Below are 21,847 nucleotides of genomic sequence, written 5' to 3'. Positions count from 1 at the left end.
AATGATGTTATGAGTGCTCTGAATTTTTATATGGTAGTAGTATCTTCACACAGCCTGCAATTGTCTTGACTTGATCAATGCCTTGCAGACATTTCTGGCATATCCAGTCATCTGAATTTATGAGCATGAACTACTTGACATAAATCTGACAACAATTATATGCAAGACATATCATATCGTATCATACAATGATTTACAACCCCAACCCTCTGCTTTTAAAAATGGCACCAACAAAATTACATGACTAGCTTTTTATTTATTTCTCATCTCGTCAAACAGACCATTCTCATTTCCACCACAGCTGCCTTTGGTAATACACATTGTCGGTATACAAGACAGCTATGATGATGAACTGGTACCCCTAGCTAGTGTGCTATAAGCATCAACAACAGCAGTGCATGCTTAGAATTTAGAGTAAATTGCATGCAGGACACTTCTAGTTTTGAATGACCAGGTTTTATGCCTCATATTTATACATTGGTTACACAAAATTATAGCTAACACAGACAATTAACTAAAAACAAAAAAGGAACGAGCATTGTTACCTGCATTTTTATAACTACATTGGTACATCATATATAGAATTTACTCTCTGAATTTTTGGATGGAGGATGGGGTTGTGTATGATAGAAATAATAGCTAGTACATAAAATCTGCTTGGAATCAAGTTTCTACTATAAACTACACAAGTTAATAACAATTATAATAGCTCAATCACATTTTTAATATGATCAATATCATCACTATTAGACATTTCTAAAAGTTGTGGAATATGCTTTTTGTGTCTATATATATGTATATATAATTCATAGGCCTAAAAATAGGATATAATTTTTGATGTCAGTCATTGAATTTCCGACAATTTTTTTCTCTGAAGGATTGTTTTTGTTTTTAGTATGCACATTTTGATTTTGTCCCTATAACAACATGTGTTAATAGACCATCAACCATCTCAATTGTTCACGTTGCAAGCTTTTGACTTGCAAATCACAAATAATTGCAATTATATTTCTGCTATTTTTAGGCCTTCTTAAAATTTCAATTCATTAAATAAAATATCATTACATGCCAAAAGGAAGAAAATGTTCTCAAAATAAAAGTTGTAACCAAAACGTGAAAAAATAATGATTATGATTACAATGATATGCCGGCAGTTTCAGCCTTTTCTATGTATACGGCAGTCCTTATCAAGACTTCCTATATTCCTAATCCCCACTTCTAGGAATCAATTCTACTGATTTGGTTAGGTCCGTTACTTTGCATCAGAACAAGTCATTCACATTGATATCTCCACCATCGCTAATTATACATTTTTTTTGTTTTTCGTTTTATGAACATAATACGCAAATTACACTTTACAAGTTGGATGTATCTATATCATAAACCATTCCAAACAGACAGACAAAAATAGGTTTTATAATAAGTCACATTCATGAAGTTCTCAATTCGGATTTGACCTGTAGTTATACTTTGATCAGTTGTAAACCACGCAGGCATCCATCTTTTAGTTCAATCTGTGCTTATAAATAAGCCAGATTAATTCAGTATTAAAGTAGACAGGTTCAATACATAACACAGCCTACTTAGCGATTTAGCCCGAGAATGTTTAATACAATCCAATGCTAATTACAACTCATCAAAGTATATTAGGATTAACTAGATTACACATGTACATGGAAATCATCCTTGTCATATTTGCCTATAAAATTGACATCACAATATGTATATATATAATATATATACTGGACATTGTCACCATTATTTGGTACTCACCAGCCAGCCACTTCATTTCCCCCTCAAAATTGGCCACAAAATTTCATTCTACCACCTTTTCGGTCACACTTGATTCATAAGGAATGTAAATTATAAAATAAAAGACAGATAAGAGGTATACTCAATATAATTTACCTAAGATATACTTGAGTGCAGTATAAATATTATTTGGTGGGTTGAACTACTGTTTGAAATGTCTTCACATTACTATATTCTAGTATCTAATATTGATTTTTTTTGTGGTGTGAACACCATTTTCTGATATTGTGCTGGGATCAGTAAGACAGTAACAAGATTTTTAGTGCAAATATGATAACTTGGGTAAACACCAAACTCAACAGATCACACACTATATGGTGCTTTTTGTTGATCTAATGCTGTAACAAGTTACCAATGCGGGGAGGGAGATTACATGACAATAAATGAAAAAACATGCAAACAAACAAAAATATCTTATGTCGTTTTACAAGTTCATTCCCAAAAGGTATAGCCTGCCAAAGCATCAACAATAACTAGCCGAGGCGCAAGCCATTTGCCACTCATAAACATGTTAGGCTTTCTATATTCCCTGATAGCTGCATCTACTACTAGGCCAAATGATGTGGTCAGTTTTCAAGTGGTCACTACTTGCATGATCACAATATCAACAAAAAGCATTTACAAAATGCATTGATTCATCGTTAAAGTTTTTGTACATCAAACAAACATGTTCCAGAAGGAAACAATATTTTACACTGATAATTCACCTTTAGTACATTTTACAAATACTACTTGACTAAATCTACAACTTTATACACTACTACTACTTCTAATACTACACTCTACAGTTTATATTTTCGCTATTATCTACTTGGAAATGTGCGTATCACGGCTGACTGTACAAAGTATCAAACCACAATTTGATCCATACTTTGTCACTTTTTTTCCCATTTTTTTTTCCAATTCACAAGAATTGATTATTTTTTTTTGTAAGAATGGATTAATTACACATAATTATGTTTATTTTCTTTGTGATGGCAAATTTGCGATACATACAGCCATGTGAAGAAATGCAGTATGGTTATAGTTAGGATGTTGACATGATTCATACAAAAAAGGAGGGAATAGGTTCGCTCCGTCTCCGAGCGTATGCACAGCCAAACTACACTTTCCGTCAAAAGTTAAGCATATCTTTGGCACGATTTCCATCGGTTTACTGAGTATAACTAGTGAGCTGGTTTATTTTTTGTTACAAATTGTTTTTTTTTTCTTGACTAAAAATCCAATAACAAAATACTGTGGATACCATTTTCACAAGTTCCACTATAATTTCTCCTGGAACTATCCAACCAATCATTTATTTCATCACTCTAAAAAGTACTAATTAATCATTGTAGTTTGCTTTTGTTTTAGATATTTCTCTCATCTGTATCATCAGTAAATTGAATAGTACCTACCTACAAGTCATTGGCATTGCCTACAGTTAGCTCGCAAATCTTATATACAAAGAGCTAACTTAAGTTTTATTAATTCATGATTGTACAAGGAAGCCTAAAAATGGTCAGGTCGGAACATAACCATTGACCTGACCATAATGCTGAATGAATGCAAGGGATTGAGCCTATGGATTTATAATGCTGGAACAAACTCCACAGATAAGAGTCGGCAAATTTGCTATATGCATAAATGTACATAGAAGCAATGAGGTCTTTGCATGTATACCAAAAATACAATTAAGTCAAATGTTACAACTTCCTTTTAATACAAGATTTCATTATGACCCACATATATGGCAGTAATAGAGGCAGCTAACTTAGAATTCTATACCTACAAACTTAATCTCTTTGTTTCTTACTAAAAATAAGTCATGCAAGCATAAGACTGCTGACAACTTACTCGGTTGTATACTCACTTATATATCTAATGTAACATCAAACCAACTCCAGTGAGTACAAAAGGTGATTACCAATCATTTGTCCAGATATCCCAAATTGACTTATCAGCGAAGTACTGAGGTAGAATTTTCTCAATACTGACTTGACTTCATTTTGAATATTTTTTGTTTGCAAGTACTTCACTATTTGCAATGATTTGTCCACTGATCAGGTGCTTTGTTTGGTTCATCATACATGTTTAGTGCTCATGTTTCGGTGATGCTGGTGTTTCCATTCATCCTATTCAACCCCAGCACCTTGATACCATTGTTATCTCTGTGACAGGTGGTATATTTGTGACCTCATCATGACCCACTCACACCCTGTGACAATATCCATCCATTCATCTCATAATATATTACATCTCTCATAATTATATACCAGTGAGTATAGTCATATCCCTCCCTCGTAAATTGGTACGACAAGTCTACTACAGATTAGGAATGACTTTTAACACTTCTTTTTTTTTTCAAACAACTTTTAGTGGCTGGTTTTGAGTGACCCAACATTGTATACACATTTTGAAGCATAGTTCATCTGATAGCTTTTATCATTTCTTTGTATAAAATATCCCAATTTTTTTTTTCACTTAAAAGATACTACTATATTCACTTCCTATATATTATTATGTTGTGTGATCACATGCCGTAATATTGTTGGCCACCAGGTGGCACACCAGGTGGCATACCTGGCATGCCCATACCGGGCATTCCTTGGGGTGGAATAGCTTGTGGGGGCATTCCCATGCCTGGGCCTGCTGTTATCATCAGCTGGGGCTCACCTGTAGATAGGAGAGAGAACCAATAACATAGTGGTTATCATTGGACAATATCATCACCAAAAATACAAGTGTGAATGAGAGAGTACAATACAAGATGTATATCAGAATGTCCTGATTCTGTGCTTATCTAAAGACTGCACAAAAAGCAACACAGCTGTTATAAATATGCCTATAGCGTCAGAACTAATAATTGTGTTCACAATATTTCAACATAGAAAGAAGGATGATTTATTTACGCGCAGCAGTGTTTTAAAAGAGAAATACTCGAATTAAAAAGTTGCAGCTATTTGTATTGATTCAGCGAAGATAATGGAGGGTGTTACGTGCCACAATGCTTGCGTAATAACCACGATCGCTGTAAACTGCAACTTTTAAATTCGGGTATTTTTCTTCAAAGGCGCTACAGTGTTGTTAATATTGAACGAAATTTGATAAATGGGGTATCAAAATCGTCCTTCTTTCTATGCGGAAATAAGTTATAGGCGCATTTATAACAGCTGCGTTACTTTTTGTGCAGACTTTATGTCTAATACCTGTGCTAATTTCTTAGAACCAAGCCAAAATTCATTATATTTCTCAATGTTAAGCAATTATCCTTTCCACAGACTAAAACAGCCTTGTAGCATTTTAAGTAATATGGTATGCAAATTGATTTAATTTATTTAAATTAATTGAATCTCATCAGCTTTTAATTAAAAACAGAGAATTTTGTGAGCGAGTACTTACCATAGACTAAGGGTTGGTTTTCTAGTGATTGCTCTTCTTCTTTCCTTTCTTTCTCAGATTCTGTTAATTTATCAACCTGTAAAACAAGGGCAACAATTTGGTTTAGTTGTTTTAATATTGTTATCACAACTGCTTATCATAGGACAAAATACAACATGTGTAGAATAATAATAATTTAAATAATCAAAGAACTTTGATGAGGTAAAAGTAATCATTAATGATATTAAAATGATAAATGAATTGCAGTAATTATTCATAGTTAATCCCAGGCTACCCACGTATCATCAACACATGCCATTTCTTGAGCTGGCTTTATGTTGTTCCCAACTCTACAGATCTCACAGAGCCAATCAGGATTACTAGTGCGCATATGTGTGAATCCCATCTCTCCTTAGTTATCTGGTTCACAAATTCAAGACACATTCACTAGGAACATCTCACTGATGCAAAAATACTTGAATGGCATATTTTTACATCTAAAAAGTTACAATATTTGAGCAAAATACCAACCCCAAAATATTTTTAGTTGTTTTTCCTACCAACAGCAAAGCTAGGCTGTATAAATAAAGGAGGCTTCACAAAACTATGCGAAACATATTTCTAGGCCTCACCTTTGAAAGATATTCTCTCATAACTTGCACCATATATGGCATGGCAAAGTCCATGATATTGTGTCGCCATGACAATTCCAATATAACATCTGGTCGCAGCAGATCGTAGCAGTTGAACAGAGTAGCGCTGAAGCATTCAAAGTTGTCTTGCTCCAAGAACCAGGCTATTAGCTCCTCAGCTATCTCGATTTGTCTTGATTCTGAAGCATATTGCATTGCATCCTGGGTAGGTAATAACAAGAGCAGAATTCAAGAATCATTTACCAAGTTAAAGAATATAACTTCATCCCCAATCAAAATCTTAATCACACACACTTACTTAATTAAATTGACAACATTTGTGAACATGTGTGTGGGCCTGTAAGAGTCAGTGATACCATTTTACAATGGTGGGTACAACATAACTTTGTACATCACTCAGTTGATCGATTGATCTTTACCTCCACAGAAGACACCATCAAATTAAATTCTGCACAGACTTCTCTTTTGACTGATATGTACCAACATTCCTTCTTAATTATGTAAGATACCAAATACCGTATTGTCTGTAACAAACACTCCCCATTGGGAATTTTAACCCGATTTTGAAGTTTTTCTCAATGACAATTCACTTCTAATAAACGCCCCCTTTTGGAAAAATGCAACACCTGGGCGTTTATTACAGACAATATGTTAGTTTTCAAACTAAAATATTAACAACCCCTCACTCACCTTGAATAATTTGTCTTTCTTGCACAGTTCCACAGCTTGCTTCCAGCGATTATTGCGCTTGTATAAGTATGCAGCAATGCGACGGAACTCTATCAGTTCATGTTTCTCTAGCTTCTGGGCAAGTGCAATGTTGTCAAAGTTGTCGAAAGCATCTATGGAGGCACGCAGGCCTTGGTAGTCTTCCTCTTCTATCAGTAAGGAGTTCAGGGCATCATTGATGGCTTTGTTGTTGTGACTCTGGACCTGTCAACATCAATGTAACCAGTAGGGTTAGCATCAAGGCCAAAAAGTAAAGGGTCCACTTAGCTTAAATGAAGATTAGAAGTGAGAATTAAGATCCTCATCATAAGATCCTCATCATGATTGATCCATGGATTGGACATGCAATTTGATTTGAAGTAATTAAGTATGCCAAATTCTACAGCTATATGATGCACACCTATCCTGCAGAAGTCCGATAATTTTCTCTCCATTGTAAGCGATGCATTATTTATCAATTTGTTCATAGTACGATATTGGTCGTTGTGTCGAAACTGACGCATTAATTACTTGTCACTTACGCAAAATTAATGCATCCAAAGTGTTCTTTAGTGCGTCCAGTATGCAAAAATGCAGCTTAGCACAAAGCCTGGTAACCAGATGAAAATTGGGTTTGTTTGAATGCAGACAATAACTGTTCTGATCAGTCAAAATCCACAAGGTGAAAACAAGGAGGCAAGATGACTCAAGTTGGAAGGAACCAAGAATTAGTTCTTCCGTAATATTTTAACATGACTGTACTCTTTTGCAAAGAAATTTTGAAAAACTTAGTTGAGCTTTCTTACCTGTCTAAGATATGGCTTGACAAGTTGTAACTGTCCCAATTTGCCAAATAGTCCTACAGCTCTGGTGTGGTCCATACGTGGAATAAGTACCGTCAGTAAATCATTCAATAACATAGGCTTGTAGTCCAGGTAGAACTGAATGGCTTTGTAGTACAACTCTATATTGGCAACCTATAAGGGGCAAATGTAACAGAATGTTATGCAAAAATGTAAAGGAATATTACCATGGCAGAGGACAAAATAGTTAAATCTTCAATGCGAGCTAATTTGTAGCTTGATCCTCAAAGGACTAAGTCAACTTAAGAAGGGGTATGCCAGTGCAACAGTAAGAGCTGACTCATCACCGAAGCTTGTGGGATCAAACACAACTTTGGCCTGTGGGTAGTGCTTCAACATAACACTTTCCATCACCTTGTGAGAAAGTTTAATGTATGGTAGTTCAGCTGTCTAAATTATATAGATAAAAACCCATTTGACCTATTGTTAACTTGAGCCCCCTGTGATAACCTTTGATAAAACCAGCATGTTTGATACTCTTATAAAAACTGTTTAGTGTTTGTAGGGTGTAAATCGTTTTCACTCTCCCACAACAAGACATTTGACTGTGCTTTAGTAAAGGGCTACATGCTTGAATACTTGCTTACCTTTGTGATAACATCTTTGAAGTGACCTTCTCTCCAGGCATCAGTAGGATGTGCCATCATGGTTACTATGGCATTATCATACTCCTCATATTTGTCATAGAGGAACACAAGCTCGGCCCACAAATGAGCTTGCTCGGCTGCACGAAGTACCTGAACAAAAACAACGGAAAGATTTGTGTTATTGGAAAAAGCTTGTGAATGCACTATGAAGTGATACATTCTCTATGATTCTCTCATCATATTCTGTCAGTTGGAGTGCTATCATAACTTGGCGGCTATTCTGTGGATTTCTTCACCCTCCCTCTGACACTGGAGTGAATGATTGTTGTTACAGTGAATGGGATAGTAAACAAAATTTGAAACAGCAGCCTCATCTTTTCATGAAAAAGTTCCAACTTGTAACATATTGTCCAGTTTAGTATTCTCTCAATTTCTGCTCAAGAAAATGTTAATCCCTTGTGTCAAACCGTAAGAATAAACTGAAAGTGTGCACTCCAATGCAAAGTTTTACTCTAGTGGCATTCCAGATCCGGAAAGTAAGAGTGATAGATGGAGCAAAAGTAGATATTTTCTAAGTTAATACGACAGAGTCATGATAAATTGTTCTCAAAATTGCTGACTACAAATATGGACACTACCTATGGAATAGGACTTGAAAAACAACCTACCAATGCTGTATTGGGGTTAATATAACTCAAGTAATAAAACTTACTTCAGGTTAAATAATTTGTTTTAAATTGAAATCTCCTTACCTTTGGAATGTTAACTCGAGACCAGAAGAGTTCCAAATGCTCTCGCATCTTTGATGGCTTGTATTTGGAATAAAGTATAGCCAACTCTGTGAACATGCCCATATGGGCTCTCTCTAGACCTAGCGCTGCCTCAAGCAGCTGAATCAGCTCCTCAAAGTAACCACGATCCTGGTAGTAATTGATTAATTCTTCTAATTCATCAGCATGCACAACTATGTGAAGACCGCACATTTGAGCCAGACGGAATTCTTCTCCATCCACACACGAGAAGCAGACCTGTGGGTGGGGACAAAGAACATGGGTACACAATGAGAAATGATGTGATGGCCACGCTTTCACCATGACAAGTTTGATATTTGTAAGAAAGCATTAACATTGAATGCTATTTGTTTACTTTCTACATAAATCATGTAAATGAATCTAATAAAGATTAATAATAGATTCTTGATGGTAAAGATAGTTTGTCACCTTATCAACTGTTTTCACTTTTGTTGCAGGTAAATATCTTTAATATGGTAAAAGCCAACAAAGCATTTTTATCATTACAACATACCATCTTTATACCTCTCATATACATTTGAATACAAGTATTACCTCACCTCTGGTATGTAATAATATCCACAACTGTAAGTAGTACACTTAAAGAGTCATTCATTTATCTTTTTCTGAAAAAGAATACAGAGTTGAAAGTTGACATACCTCTTTCCATGTGCGTGTGCTGTTGGCCTTTCGCGCACTGTCTACAGCAGCCTGGTACTCTCCCAAATGGACCAATGTTGATGCTAGTCTGCCAAAGTTGGATACATTGTTGTACAGTAGTTTGGCTGCTTCATACATGCCTTGCTCATAGCAACGGTCGCCAACCTGGAAGTAGAAAACAGTGACAGGTTTAGAAAACCACTCTTATCTGCCACAAGTTTACAATTACAGTATAAATTTATAAAAAGACTCTCCTATGTAAAAACTTTTTCAAGGCTACTGAACATCAGTGCCTCAGTTCAGTTGTACCAGAATTGTCCCCGCTTTAAAACAAGATGATGATATTCATCAGAAAACTTGGGTAAGGAAATCTGATCAACACAAATTAACTCACTTTCTGGTAAGATATTTTAAAACTATTGCTGAATTGGAACAAATGTTCAATCCATGTGCAATCATCTAATTCCAATATCATACTAAGAAACGCAAAGAGTGTAGCATTTTAGCATTTTTGCGACGGAACTTCTGTGGCTTTTCAGAAAATCAGATATCTGATCGGTAAGTCGCTTGCAAGACCTAGCGTGAAATCACAATCAGTTGACTTGAAGGCAACTTTGTCGCTACATCGCTAGCCACGACTAGACGCTCAAAGCAACTGATCATACGCTAATGATCACTAAAGATTTTTAAATCACATGCTGCAATTGCTTGTATGATATGCCGGGATTATGCCCTGAAGGATTCAAATGTCCTGATGGGATAAAAAACCCATCAACTTTGACACTTAAACCAGTTCTACAGAGTAAAGTGTTTTAATTCATGTTCTTTTCCTAAAATTATACCTGTTGAATCTGTGCATGATTTGGTCCTGAGATGAACTCCTCCATGTCAGCTAGACGTTTTGTTTTAGCAAAAGCAAACACCAACTCGGTTTCAACGAAAGCATCACGGGCCTTCTTCCTAGCCATCTGGAGGTAGCGGACCAGGTCCTCCCAGTTACCTGTGGTATAATTAAGATGATGTATTAGTACATAGTGGAGGTAAATTAAAGCAAGCAGCTTTAGACATTTTGTACTGATTAGCCACTAGAATTTGATTCTTGTGAAATAGCAAGTACTCAACCCCAACTGGTCCACGACTATGGTAAATGGGTTCACATTATAGATTTCTTTTATTTTGCTGAAAATAGGTTGATAGATAAACAGAGGCAGATTGGATCAAGAAAGATAGAAGAATTACAATTGAATAAAATTTTGACATGTCCATCTTGTCAAATGTGTAATTCCTTCATCAAACTAGGATTTTGGTATCAGGAAGCTCATATTGTTACCCCAGTAAAATTCAACACCCGAGATATGTCTCATTTAGATGTTGTGAACAAAAACGTGGTGGACTGTGGTAACCACGCCAGAAATGTATGTACTACACAGTAACAACTTTTGCTTTTCTAATCAAATCTGCTGGAGCAATACAACTAAGAATTTGGAAACACATTGTGTTTATGGTAGGCCTCAATGCAAGACAGAATACAGAACATGAAAAGATTGGACAATGAGATAACCAGGCTGGTACATACCAGATTTGTGTGTAGCTTCTACAACATCCATATACGTTGATGGATCGTCTGCTTTGATGTAAGAATCTATAGCTTCCTTCACCATGCCTGCCTTCATCTGAGCCATGGCTAGCTGACTCCATACTGCTGGCTCATTGCAACGCTCAGCAAACTCATATGCACGGTCAAGGTTCTGAATATGCTCAATCAAAACCTGTTGTGGGAAATACATTGATAATTAAGACAGTGCAGCAACAATAAAAACTCAAAGTACATCACTTGTACAGCTTACAATTAGCTTTGAAAAAATACAGAACTAAGCTCAGACTGTCCCCCACCCCTATCCTGTTGGATATTCACAATAAAAGTATATGCAAAATAGACACTAAGGTAGTTGTTGTTGAAGAACTGAAATTACTGTGATTGATATTAATCCATAGTTAAAAATGCCACTTTGGTCAATGAATATAAATGTTTGAAAGATGCTCTACCAATACACCGTAGAAGTGACGTCATAATCGGATTAACTACCATAGCAATAGATGAATACAATTTTTTAATAGACCGCCCTGCACTACAAGCAGACTGTACTAATCACCTGTGTATGTCAGCAAACATAGATTGAATACAATACCGCTCTTTTCAAAGATACTTATCTAAGTTTCTAACAGGTGCGAGTGATCAGCCTTTCTTTGACATCTATGGTTCAATGCATCGGTAGCGCGTGAACCTTGTAGTGCATGGCGGTATAGACAAAATTGTATTCATCTATTGCTATGGTAGTTAATCCGATTAACTACGTCACTTCTACGGCGTATACAGTTAGAAAGATAGATGCTTTTCTTCATTTATTTGCTTGTTTTGAATGTTAAGAGGTGACTTAATCATCTAGATTCTGAATATATCCGAATATTTGAATCTGCAGCAGGAGTTAAGTTAACACAACTGAGTTTGTGAATCAAGTAAGAAGGATCTAATGATGATTGATGATCCTACATGGAACAGAGTGTCTGTTATCTGACATCAGGGCCTCGATTTCGTCTTGGTTTGCGAGAATCAAAATCCATCATAGTCGCAACACTTACTGTATGATACAATGAGTGAAGTTGATTCTCCCAACCAAATCTTACGAGAATCATTGTGAGAATCGATTCTGTGAGTCTCGTCGAAATTGAGGCCCTGGATATGATCTCTGAAATCAACAAATACAGTACATTTCCCTTCCACTCAATCTAAGAACATTAACCCAATGAAGCACTCTCATACTAACCTGAATGGCAGATGTGTTGACATCAAATTTCTTAAAGATGGCAAAAGCTTCTTCATACAGTTCACTACCAATAGCTATGTTGGCGATATCAGGAGCATCGTAGTTGTCGAGTCGGTTGATGTATTCCATGACGCGTGTTCTATCTGCTTTGATGGCTGTCAAGATCAGCAGATTCTGAAGGTTTCTGTGGTAATAAATCAAAGCATCAGAGATGAAAATCTTGACATGAGCCTAATATTTTGAACCAGATTATTGTGTAAAACTGTATTCTTAACATTCCCTGGCTTGATTTATTCACTTTCAGGTAAGTATTGTATCCATGCAAAATGCATTGCAACTCATAATCCCTTGAAGACAATTATTATGACCAAATAATAATTATTTTCATATATTGGAACTGTCATGACAGCATAACATCATGGAATATCCAAATGAAAATAAAAACCCAGAATACTAAAGAACACTGAAAATTCTTCAATTTTGCAGCTTTTTGAAATTTACATTTCTACTCTATTTTGATTTTTGAAATGAGTTTAACAATTATCTGTGGAATTGTCCTGAGTATCCAAGGTCTTACCTGAAGAAATGAAATGAACCTACCTGTGGTCACTGAAGACAGAATTTTCCAGGACAATTTTCTCCAATAGCTCTATTAGCTCATTAGGTAAGTCAGCTGTCATGAAAGCCTTCACGGTCACGGAAATATCCTCCGGATCCTGGGTCTCGGACAATGCAGTCTGAACAACCTGTGACAATGACACAATAAGATGAACAGTTAGTCTTCTACTGTAGTACTTGAATGTTATTATTTTATCTAAAAATCTTAAGATATAATATGTTATCAGAACACTAAAGGGGCATCTTACTTCAACTTCAAAAGTCAATTTAATTTCATATAGGGATCATTAATTTCAATCTATCCAGCTATCTATGGTGACCCCAGTTACCAGGTCACTTGTGTCTGACTTAAGTTTCGTCAGCAATATCTCCCAGATTTCAGCTGCTAATGCCTACCATATATGGTTGACATAAAAAAATACTTGCAAAGATTTATCACAGGGTGGCCATTCTACGGACTTGATACACCTATTACAAAGTGGTCATGCTGACCATATTTCATCATTTCACCTTTGACCCATTAAAAAGTCACAACACGCCAAGTATTTGTTTACAATATTTAGGTATACAAATGGAAAGCATCTTACTTGATCAATAAGTTGTCTTCTGTACGGGTTATCCTCTTGCAAAACTTCAGCCCACAGCTCGATATCACGGCGACGCACCAGGTAGCGCGCCTCGCTCTTGAACAGGGAATTCTCATTGCAGACTTTGACAAGCTCGCGGTCACACTGCCCTCGTTCATAGGCAACGCAAGACAGGTGGGGATCTCGTTTCTCGCAGTATTTGCCTACCACAAGACTGTCGTAATACTGGTTCTCCCTGGAAAGTAACATCAACATTAAGAAATGGTGATTAAATGTTTTCACACAAAGATTGGCAGTTATATAACAAAGAACATAATATAGGTAATAGATGAATAAGACGCAGTAAACATGAACAATATGGTTGCTTTGCAGCAGTTGATTGATATTTCTTTGGAAATTATTTCAGAAAGATTTTATGTGCGGTAAACAACAACACACCAACTAATCACACACCGGCGACAGTACATTCGATGATGGCATGGTGGTATGATGGTCACAGCAATCATGCATCGTGTTGCTCTTTCTTGACACAGTAAATTGATGGTGTCCACGGCATGGTCGAATAAGCATTCAAAATGCCAGAAAATGATTATTTGAAGATGTTTGAAATTCAAGAGATGATCAGTGTTTTTTGTAAGTCCTGAAATGGTCTATTGAGAGATCAGCACTCCTTTTTTTTTTTAATGGTGAAGGCCCTTCTGCAATTTGACTATCAACCTGTTATACATCACTCATCCCATCACATGATTTTGACATTAGGCGCCCCCAAAAAAGGTTTGTCTCAAAGCTCACAAGTGGTTTGAAAACAAATGCGAAATGCATTTTGTTTTTTTTGACTTAATGTAATTAATTGTAAAACAGCAATAAAAGTAATAAAACTAATGTTGGTAATTTTGCGAAACACTGTCCAACCAAAACCGAAACAGCATTTGTCTAAAACACCACATTTTGCTCTAGGAGCTGACCATGCTTTCATCTCATCAACTGAAAATGAAAGTCATTGGTTGCTCCATGAAGATTGAAAGCAAGGGAGACCAAATTGAGGCACAGAAATTAAAGTTGTTTTCTTGCATTTTTTTATGCATTTTGAATTCACAACTAATCTGCTGAAATTTCTGTACTGACGCGAGCATAGTGCCACCCTTTTTTGGGTGAAAATGACCCGAAAATGGGGGGGACTTTACATGAGGATTTGCTAGTTAACAAGGTGCGATTTTTAACATTCATAACAGTGAATACCGTCAAGGTCTCCAATATTCGGCACCATAAGCTTAAAAAAGTAGTCTCACTTGAGTTGTAAAAAACTCATATTTTCCCATATTATTGGGTGGAATTTTAGCCTTACCTTCACTAAATACTATGTTGGGAATATTGTTGATAAAATATGTCCATTTCTTTGTAAGAAATGACATGCAAACTATCAATATTTTAAATTTATTTTACACCTACTCTGACACAAAATCTTGCCGTGTGTCGTGTGTGTTACTACTGTAGGCGGCCATCTTGGATTGATATCCGTCTTGTTCACTGCAAGTTTATTTTCATTGAATTGGACTTTATTTTCTCACATCATAATCCTTCAAAAATTCCAATATAATGTTTTCACGTATTCATGATTTATGTAGATCATTTTAAATATTTAGGGTTGATTTTGACAACAAATATGAGACAGAAAGTAAACAAAATCAGCGGAAGTGGCTACTTTTTGGTTTATACACAAAATAATGACAACTGATTTTCCATTTTCCAGCGAGAGTAATGTGAAAGCTTGATATTTTGTTGAATTTATATCATCTTTACAACGATGTTTCAAGGTAAATAAATAATCTAGCAATGAAAATTAAGCTCCATAGTCACAAAATTTTTTTTTTTTGAGAAAAATTCTGAAAAAAAAAAAAATTTTGAAATAAAAAAAATGTCCACATTTCTTTTTTTTCATGTCGCGCGATTTTACAAATGCGCGCGCAAGCTTTGAGACAAACCATTTTTTTGGCCTTATGAATATGTCAAAATAAACCAACCAAGCTTTGCCTTACCTTAGGAATCTTTCTGGATTGTTATTGCTGTCAATGTAAATCTTGGCTAGAGCGTTGTGAGTGGCTGGTTCTGTGCTTCCCTCGTGAATGCGAGTTTCTAACCATGGCAGCAATAACTTCAACCTGCGTGTAGCAAATAATAACAAATGGAATACATATTTAGAAATTCCTGGCCATAATCAATATCTCATCTGTATATCACTGTGTATATTTTTGTTTAAAATTTAGAGGCCAGATCATTTTCTTCTGAAAATTATCAGACTGTAAATTCTAAAATGGTCATGCTGTATTCTTCAAGTGTTTTCAGTCAGAATAACTTCTTCTATATGTAAAGGGTGGCAATTACATGCATCTCCAAGATCAAGTTTAAAAAGAGTACAATCTTAAGACCTCTAAAATGCACTTTGAGTCCTGTATAAATGTATAAATAAAGCTTCAGAATCAGTAAGAATCAGGGGTGTGATTGGTGCTTTTTGAAAAAAACCCCAAGGCAATGAAATTGCGAAGCGGAGCGAGCGAAGCGAGCGGAGCTCTCGCCTGTTGCGGCCGGGGTCCAGGGGCCAACTTAAGGGCCCCTGGTGGGAATCCAGGGGCAACGCCCGGTCAGGGGAGGCGAAGCCCCTAAAGCCAGAGGGTTTTACACACTTGAGCACGACTGGAGATGCAATTTCATGGGGTAAAATGCAAAAATGAGAAAACATTTATTATCTGTGAATACATACTTCCAGTATCATATCATTCACATACACATGAGAAATTGCATCACCATTTTGCACAGTACAGTGTGTCTATAAATCATCCAGTCAGGGTTCTAAGGAATTTTCATTTTAAAATTGGAGATTTTCTCATATCTGGAAACTGAAAATTCCGGAAATGTGACATCTCTGTTAAGCATTTAGCTCTTGGTCCAGGGCCACTCCAAAAGCGAAAAAAAAAAAAAAAAAAAAAAAAAAAAAAAATTTTTTTTTTTTTTTTGAAAAAACCGGATTTTTTTTTTTTTTTTTAATCCCAAAAATCCGGAAAAATCCGGAAAAATCACACCCCTGAAGAATTGTAAGGAGCTTCTATAACCATGTCCTATTATATAGTAAGCACATGGTCTCAAACTACCCCTATTAATCTAGCAAGGCATACAGGAAGGTAGCAGGTTATTAGAAAGAATCTGATCCTGCTGGTTAAACCTTGCAAAATTTATACCTACTATTCCATCTATGTGCATGTAGCTCGAACCCTCCTTAAAGCCATATCCCATCCCCAGGACCTCCCCTACCAACCAATGTTGATAGGCTCCAACAATGTGGATAACCATATGGCTCCAATTAACTTAGTACATTGGTCCATTAATGCGTACGACTAAAGTGTCCTAAAACTCTTTTCCATGATTGTAGATCTACTTCCACAATTCAAAGCATCGTTCAGAAAAGAAAACATCACAAACGACAATTGCATTTCTCCTTCTGATCCTATATAGTGGCAAATTGTGACCTACCTATTTCTCTTTTCTACTTCTTCTACAAGTTCATCAGTTGAGAATTGTCCTCGTACCACCATAATCAGGCTCTTGATGACGTCCTCAGTACAGTCGACATCCAGGAGCCCACCAATCACTACAGGCAGACGGGATGGGTTCACCTACACAAAGACAAGAAGAAATAGTTTCATAGTAACAATTTGATGAGAATTGTCTTTGATGGGTACTGACATCTTAAGCTATGGGGCTATAACCCAATTATGTACTCGTATCATAATTTATTAAATTAGACACACAGGTTGGCAAAACTAGTTGAAAAGCATCAGGCCATCTAAATTTTGTATTTGTAAACTTTTATTTCAGTAATTCAAAAAGCAGAACTTCTTTACCATCCCCATTCAAACCTGTATTTACAGCGAAAATAAACAATTCCATTGAATTTGATTTGAAAAATGCAACTTCCTTTTAACAATTTCCATAAAATCTTTTGTTACTTTCACTTTCCATAATGCTATGGAGTCAAAAAGATTATCACAAAATCTGTCATTTACCACTCTCTAATACTATTACATAATTCTCTATACAACTTCATAAATAATTTTCATACATGTTATAATTACCTTTTGTACATAAATCTCAATGTATTTCTGCAGATTGTTGCGATACAAGTAGAGCACCAGGTCGTGTACAAAGTCAAATCGATCGCAGACAATGATGAGTGGCAGCTGATCTGTCAACTTGGCTTCCTTCAGGAAACTCTTGACACGTTCCGGGTCATAGCAGTTGCTCTCACGACAGATGCGTTCAACCTCTTTAATCTGACCAGTCTTGCACGCAGACTGTGAAAAAATTAATATGTCATAGTTAATCAAGAAGTTCAATAATATAATGACAAAATCTCGATTTCATTGCAACTTTGTGGAAAAATTATCATATTCTTGAGAGCAGTGAATATCACAAGAATAAGTGTAGTTAAAAACACATGGGTGAAAGAAAACAAAACAGAATACTAAAAATTTCTTCCGGACAAACATGAACTCAATTTGAAGCCTCGCATTGCAACACAGCAACAAAACTAACAATTGTTGGTAATTTTGCGAAACACTGTCCAACCAAAACCGAGACAGCATTTGTCTATAACACCAAATTTTACTCTAGGAGCTGACCATGCTCTCAACTCATATAACTGAAGATGAAAGACTTTGGTTGCTCCATGATTGTAGCAAGCGAGACAGAATTGAGGTGCACAAATTACAAAGTATTTTTTTTGTGCATATCAAATTTTTGCATCTTGAATTCACAATTGACTGAAATCATTTATTACATGGACTGCAAGGATTATCCACTTTTAGTCCAAACTACACAATAAAGTGCTCAAAGATTTAAGAATGGTCTACACTTCTAGTCCAGGCTATGTATTAAGCGATCAAAGATTCACGTAAAAAAAGGATGACATGAATCTGTCAATATGTTACCTGGATATATTTGAAGTGAACATCTTGATCCTGACTGAAGTTGACAATAGATCCCAGGAAGTAGAAGAGACCCTCATAACTCTTGAAGGACTCAAAGATATCAATCAGTGATGCGGTCTGCAGCTGCTCATGGTACTTAGTGGCTACTTGCACACAAATTTGTAGGTTCTGTCGGATGTTGGCCTGCAGCATGGCCTTGAGGCACTCCAGGGAGTCCTCTACTGACAAGGAGCCAAAGTAGTTGACCAGCCACTGTGGGAAAAGAATATAAGCAAAATGATTATTTGATTGATTGAAGTTATTGCATGCAATCACTTAGTAGTTATATTCACTTAGCTTTACTATAAATACTATCAATAATTGAGAACCACAGTCATACAACTTTGTTCACTCTCACAAAAACATGCATTTAAACACTGCATAAATGCACCAATGCAAAAATTCACCCATTCAACCAGTGTTCGAAATATTTGCCTGCCCAATAGCCTATGGTAGCAACCCTTTTTATAGGCTGGTAATGTTTCTAACAAAGTTTCAATACACATCTCACATCACTTTATGATAATTCTCATAAAAGAAAATCATAACTGCATTCATGAGGCTAGAAGGTCTGCTAAATATATATTATTTGATGCAGAAAAAGTGTTTCGCATACTTGACAAATTTACAGCACCATACAGTGGGTTGTCTGCATTGAAGCTTCACATCTGAAAGCTGTAGAAGGTTTGGGATGGTAATGTTTCAGAGGCTGTTTCAGTGGCTGCTAACTTTTCGAACACAATTCTACCACTGCATACAACTACCCAGCCCCACACATGTATGCATGCACCTTTGCACACACAACATGGCTCAGATTTGACAAAAGGTAAACATTCCAGCAATTTATTAGTAATGCCATAACATCTAACAGTACAACCAGTTTACTCACTTCTGGGTTCAGCAGGTGTGTGTGTACCACTGCTCTCTTGATATCGTATAAATCTGTGTAGTGTTCCAAAGCCTGCAAAACAAGAACATGGCAAAGTGTGTCACTTTTTTTCTTCAAGCTTCAGTTTTTAAAACTTTTGCAAAATAAAATAAAAGCCAGAAACCACATTGAATTCTGTAAGTGATTAAAAAGTATAGATGACATTTTTAAAATTAAAACTTCCTCTTACAATGTTTGACAGCTTGACAATCAGTATCTCTTTAATTGTAAGGAGCTTCTATAACCATGTCCCATATTAAGTACATGGTCTCAAACTACCCCTATTAATCTAGCAAGGTATACAGGAAGGTACCAGGTTACTCATAAGAACCAGGTCCTGCTGGTTAAACCGTGCAAAATTTATATCTACTCTTCCATTTCATGAAAATAGCATGTATTTAGAGGAAACCCTTATTTCAGGAAGCATGATGGCACTACATCACTTTGAAAAGACCTTTCGCTCTGCCCAGTTTGGTGCAGTTTATGGTGTAAACCTGAAGTCTGGTTCTGATTGGCTAATTGAAGCACATCATCATCACTACATTTGCTGATCAATCTGCGTAGCATCACATAACGCAGGTATGATTTTACGCAATCGGTTGGACAGTGCGATAGATCTTTGCAAAATAGCGTAGTGTAAAAGAAGAAACTTGTGTACTTTCGACCCCCATCACTTACCCTTTGAAGAAGTCCAGCCTTCTCACACAGCTGGGCAATGTGTGCACGGTCATAGTGGGTGAACATCTGGTTGCCAAGGATAGCATCTGCCACCTGTGGTGCAGACATCAGGTTCATCTCTAGCAGACGGGTCTGTAGATGACCTTCAGCTGGCCTGTTGTTCTTGAGGGCATCCAGGAGGAATGAGGTGCATTGTTGGACCATGTTTTGCTCCATGAATACATCCACAATCTGTTGGTTTGTGAAAAAGCAAGCACATGTGTCAATGTCAAATGATAAACAAGTCATCTTGAGATGAGAACAGCAAGCATCACAAGAATAAGTGCAGTTAAAAAACTCATGGTTGTAATAAAATAAAACAAATACTAAAAATATTGTCAGGCAAACATGTCCATGAATTTCAACCATTGCAGTGAAACAGTTACAAAAATATAGAAATGTTGGTAATTTTGCGAAACACTGCCCAACCAAAACCGAGACAGCATTTGTCTATAACACCACTAATTACTCTAGGAGCTGACCATGCATTCATCTCATCAACTGAAGGTGAAAGTTGTTGGTTGCTCCATGATTCCAAATTGAAAGTTGAACAGGTGATTAAAGGTCCGTTCATACTACCACCGCATTTGCGATGCGTTGCTTTGCGATGCGGTGCGTTGTCACACCGCATCTACTGCATTGCGATATCGCAATAAAGTTAAATACATTTTAACCTGGAAATGCTACGAGTTGCGTTGAGTTGCGGCAAAAGTAATCGATATATCGGCATCGCAAAGCAACGCATCGCAAATGCGGTGGTAGTATGAACGAACCTTAAGGCATCACTTTACGATATTATAAAAGAATCATCCAACTGCATTGACATGCTTAACTTCTGATTTATGCATATGATTTAATGGGCAAAAGTAATATGTATACTTGGTGTGTTGCAACACAACAGTTTTCCAACAGCCTACAGTTGGTCATCTGCAACTTCATTATTTGAAAAGCTCTAGGTTTAGGATGGTAAAGTTGCAGTTTGAAGATGTTAAGATTAAAGAACGTCAGCTTGAATTCAATTTGAGTTTGTGTTAAAAGGCCATAATTTGTGTTCTATGGTGAAGCCTGAATATAACATGTACTGTCTCAAGTTAACGATGTTGGATTTCGCAGTGGCAGATTAGAATCAGTGTGTTTACGCCACTACATTGGCAGCATACACACAAATGGCCCTTTATGTCTGTGTATACACCCCACAGGATTAGGTTAGCTAGCAATTCGAACGTGCCACTGCAAAATCCAACATGGCGTTACTCTCAACTTGAGATGAGACAAGACTATAGTTCCTCTATCATGCACCTATTTCTGAAAGAATATGATTTGACCTAATTAAAAAGATCTACCTGTTCAAACCCAAATAGAGGTTGGATGTCACTTGTCTTCCAAGCATCCTGTTACCAATTACATAGCCATTACTTACTGAACTGATTTCAGCTAGTGGTTCTTCATCTGCCACCAGCATCTGTGCGAATCCAGAGCCTTGTTCAGGGTTCACTCTCATCACATTTCGCAGCAGGAAGATGTAGTCTGGCGTGTAGCCAACCTTCTTGGCATACAACACAATCTTCTGGAATTGACCAGTCTCGGCAAAACATTGAATCACCTGTTTTAAGATACGGACAATATAAATGATTATGTCATCCAATTATATTTTCCATTATAAAAGTGTAGGTACAGAAATTGTCCTTTCACATTCATAGAGTTTCATATTACACTC

General features: G+C 36.4%; 1 protein-coding gene across 1 annotated transcript in view; it reads right to left on the bottom strand.

Moving 5' to 3' along the window:
• Window positions 1-236: 236 nt before the first annotated feature.
• The window catches only part of LOC140152783 (clathrin heavy chain 1-like), a 54,925-nt gene continuing 33,314 nt past the window's right edge, over window positions 237-21,847 (bottom strand). Inside the window, 20 exon segments of the mRNA XM_072175279.1 lie at window positions 237-4,467; window positions 5,194-5,269; window positions 5,805-6,026; window positions 6,516-6,758; window positions 7,340-7,510; window positions 7,984-8,133; window positions 8,736-9,011; window positions 9,435-9,599; window positions 10,277-10,434; window positions 11,011-11,203; window positions 12,260-12,443; window positions 12,860-13,005; window positions 13,465-13,699; window positions 15,501-15,623; window positions 16,990-17,132; window positions 17,592-17,810; window positions 18,447-18,698; window positions 19,375-19,446; window positions 20,092-20,322; window positions 21,551-21,733. Coding sequence (XP_072031380.1) covers window positions 4,325-4,467; window positions 5,194-5,269; window positions 5,805-6,026; window positions 6,516-6,758; window positions 7,340-7,510; window positions 7,984-8,133; window positions 8,736-9,011; window positions 9,435-9,599; window positions 10,277-10,434; window positions 11,011-11,203; window positions 12,260-12,443; window positions 12,860-13,005; window positions 13,465-13,699; window positions 15,501-15,623; window positions 16,990-17,132; window positions 17,592-17,810; window positions 18,447-18,698; window positions 19,375-19,446; window positions 20,092-20,322; window positions 21,551-21,733 — 3,585 coding nt within the window. The 3' untranslated portion in view covers window positions 237-4,324.

Source organism: Amphiura filiformis, chromosome 1, assembly GCF_039555335.1.
Source record: "Amphiura filiformis chromosome 1, Afil_fr2py, whole genome shotgun sequence".
In the NCBI taxonomy this organism is placed as follows: Eukaryota; Metazoa; Echinodermata; class Ophiuroidea; order Amphilepidida; family Amphiuridae; genus Amphiura; species Amphiura filiformis.
The sequence above is the reverse complement of the archived record's forward strand: the minus strand, read 5'-3'. Positions and strand labels throughout refer to the sequence as shown.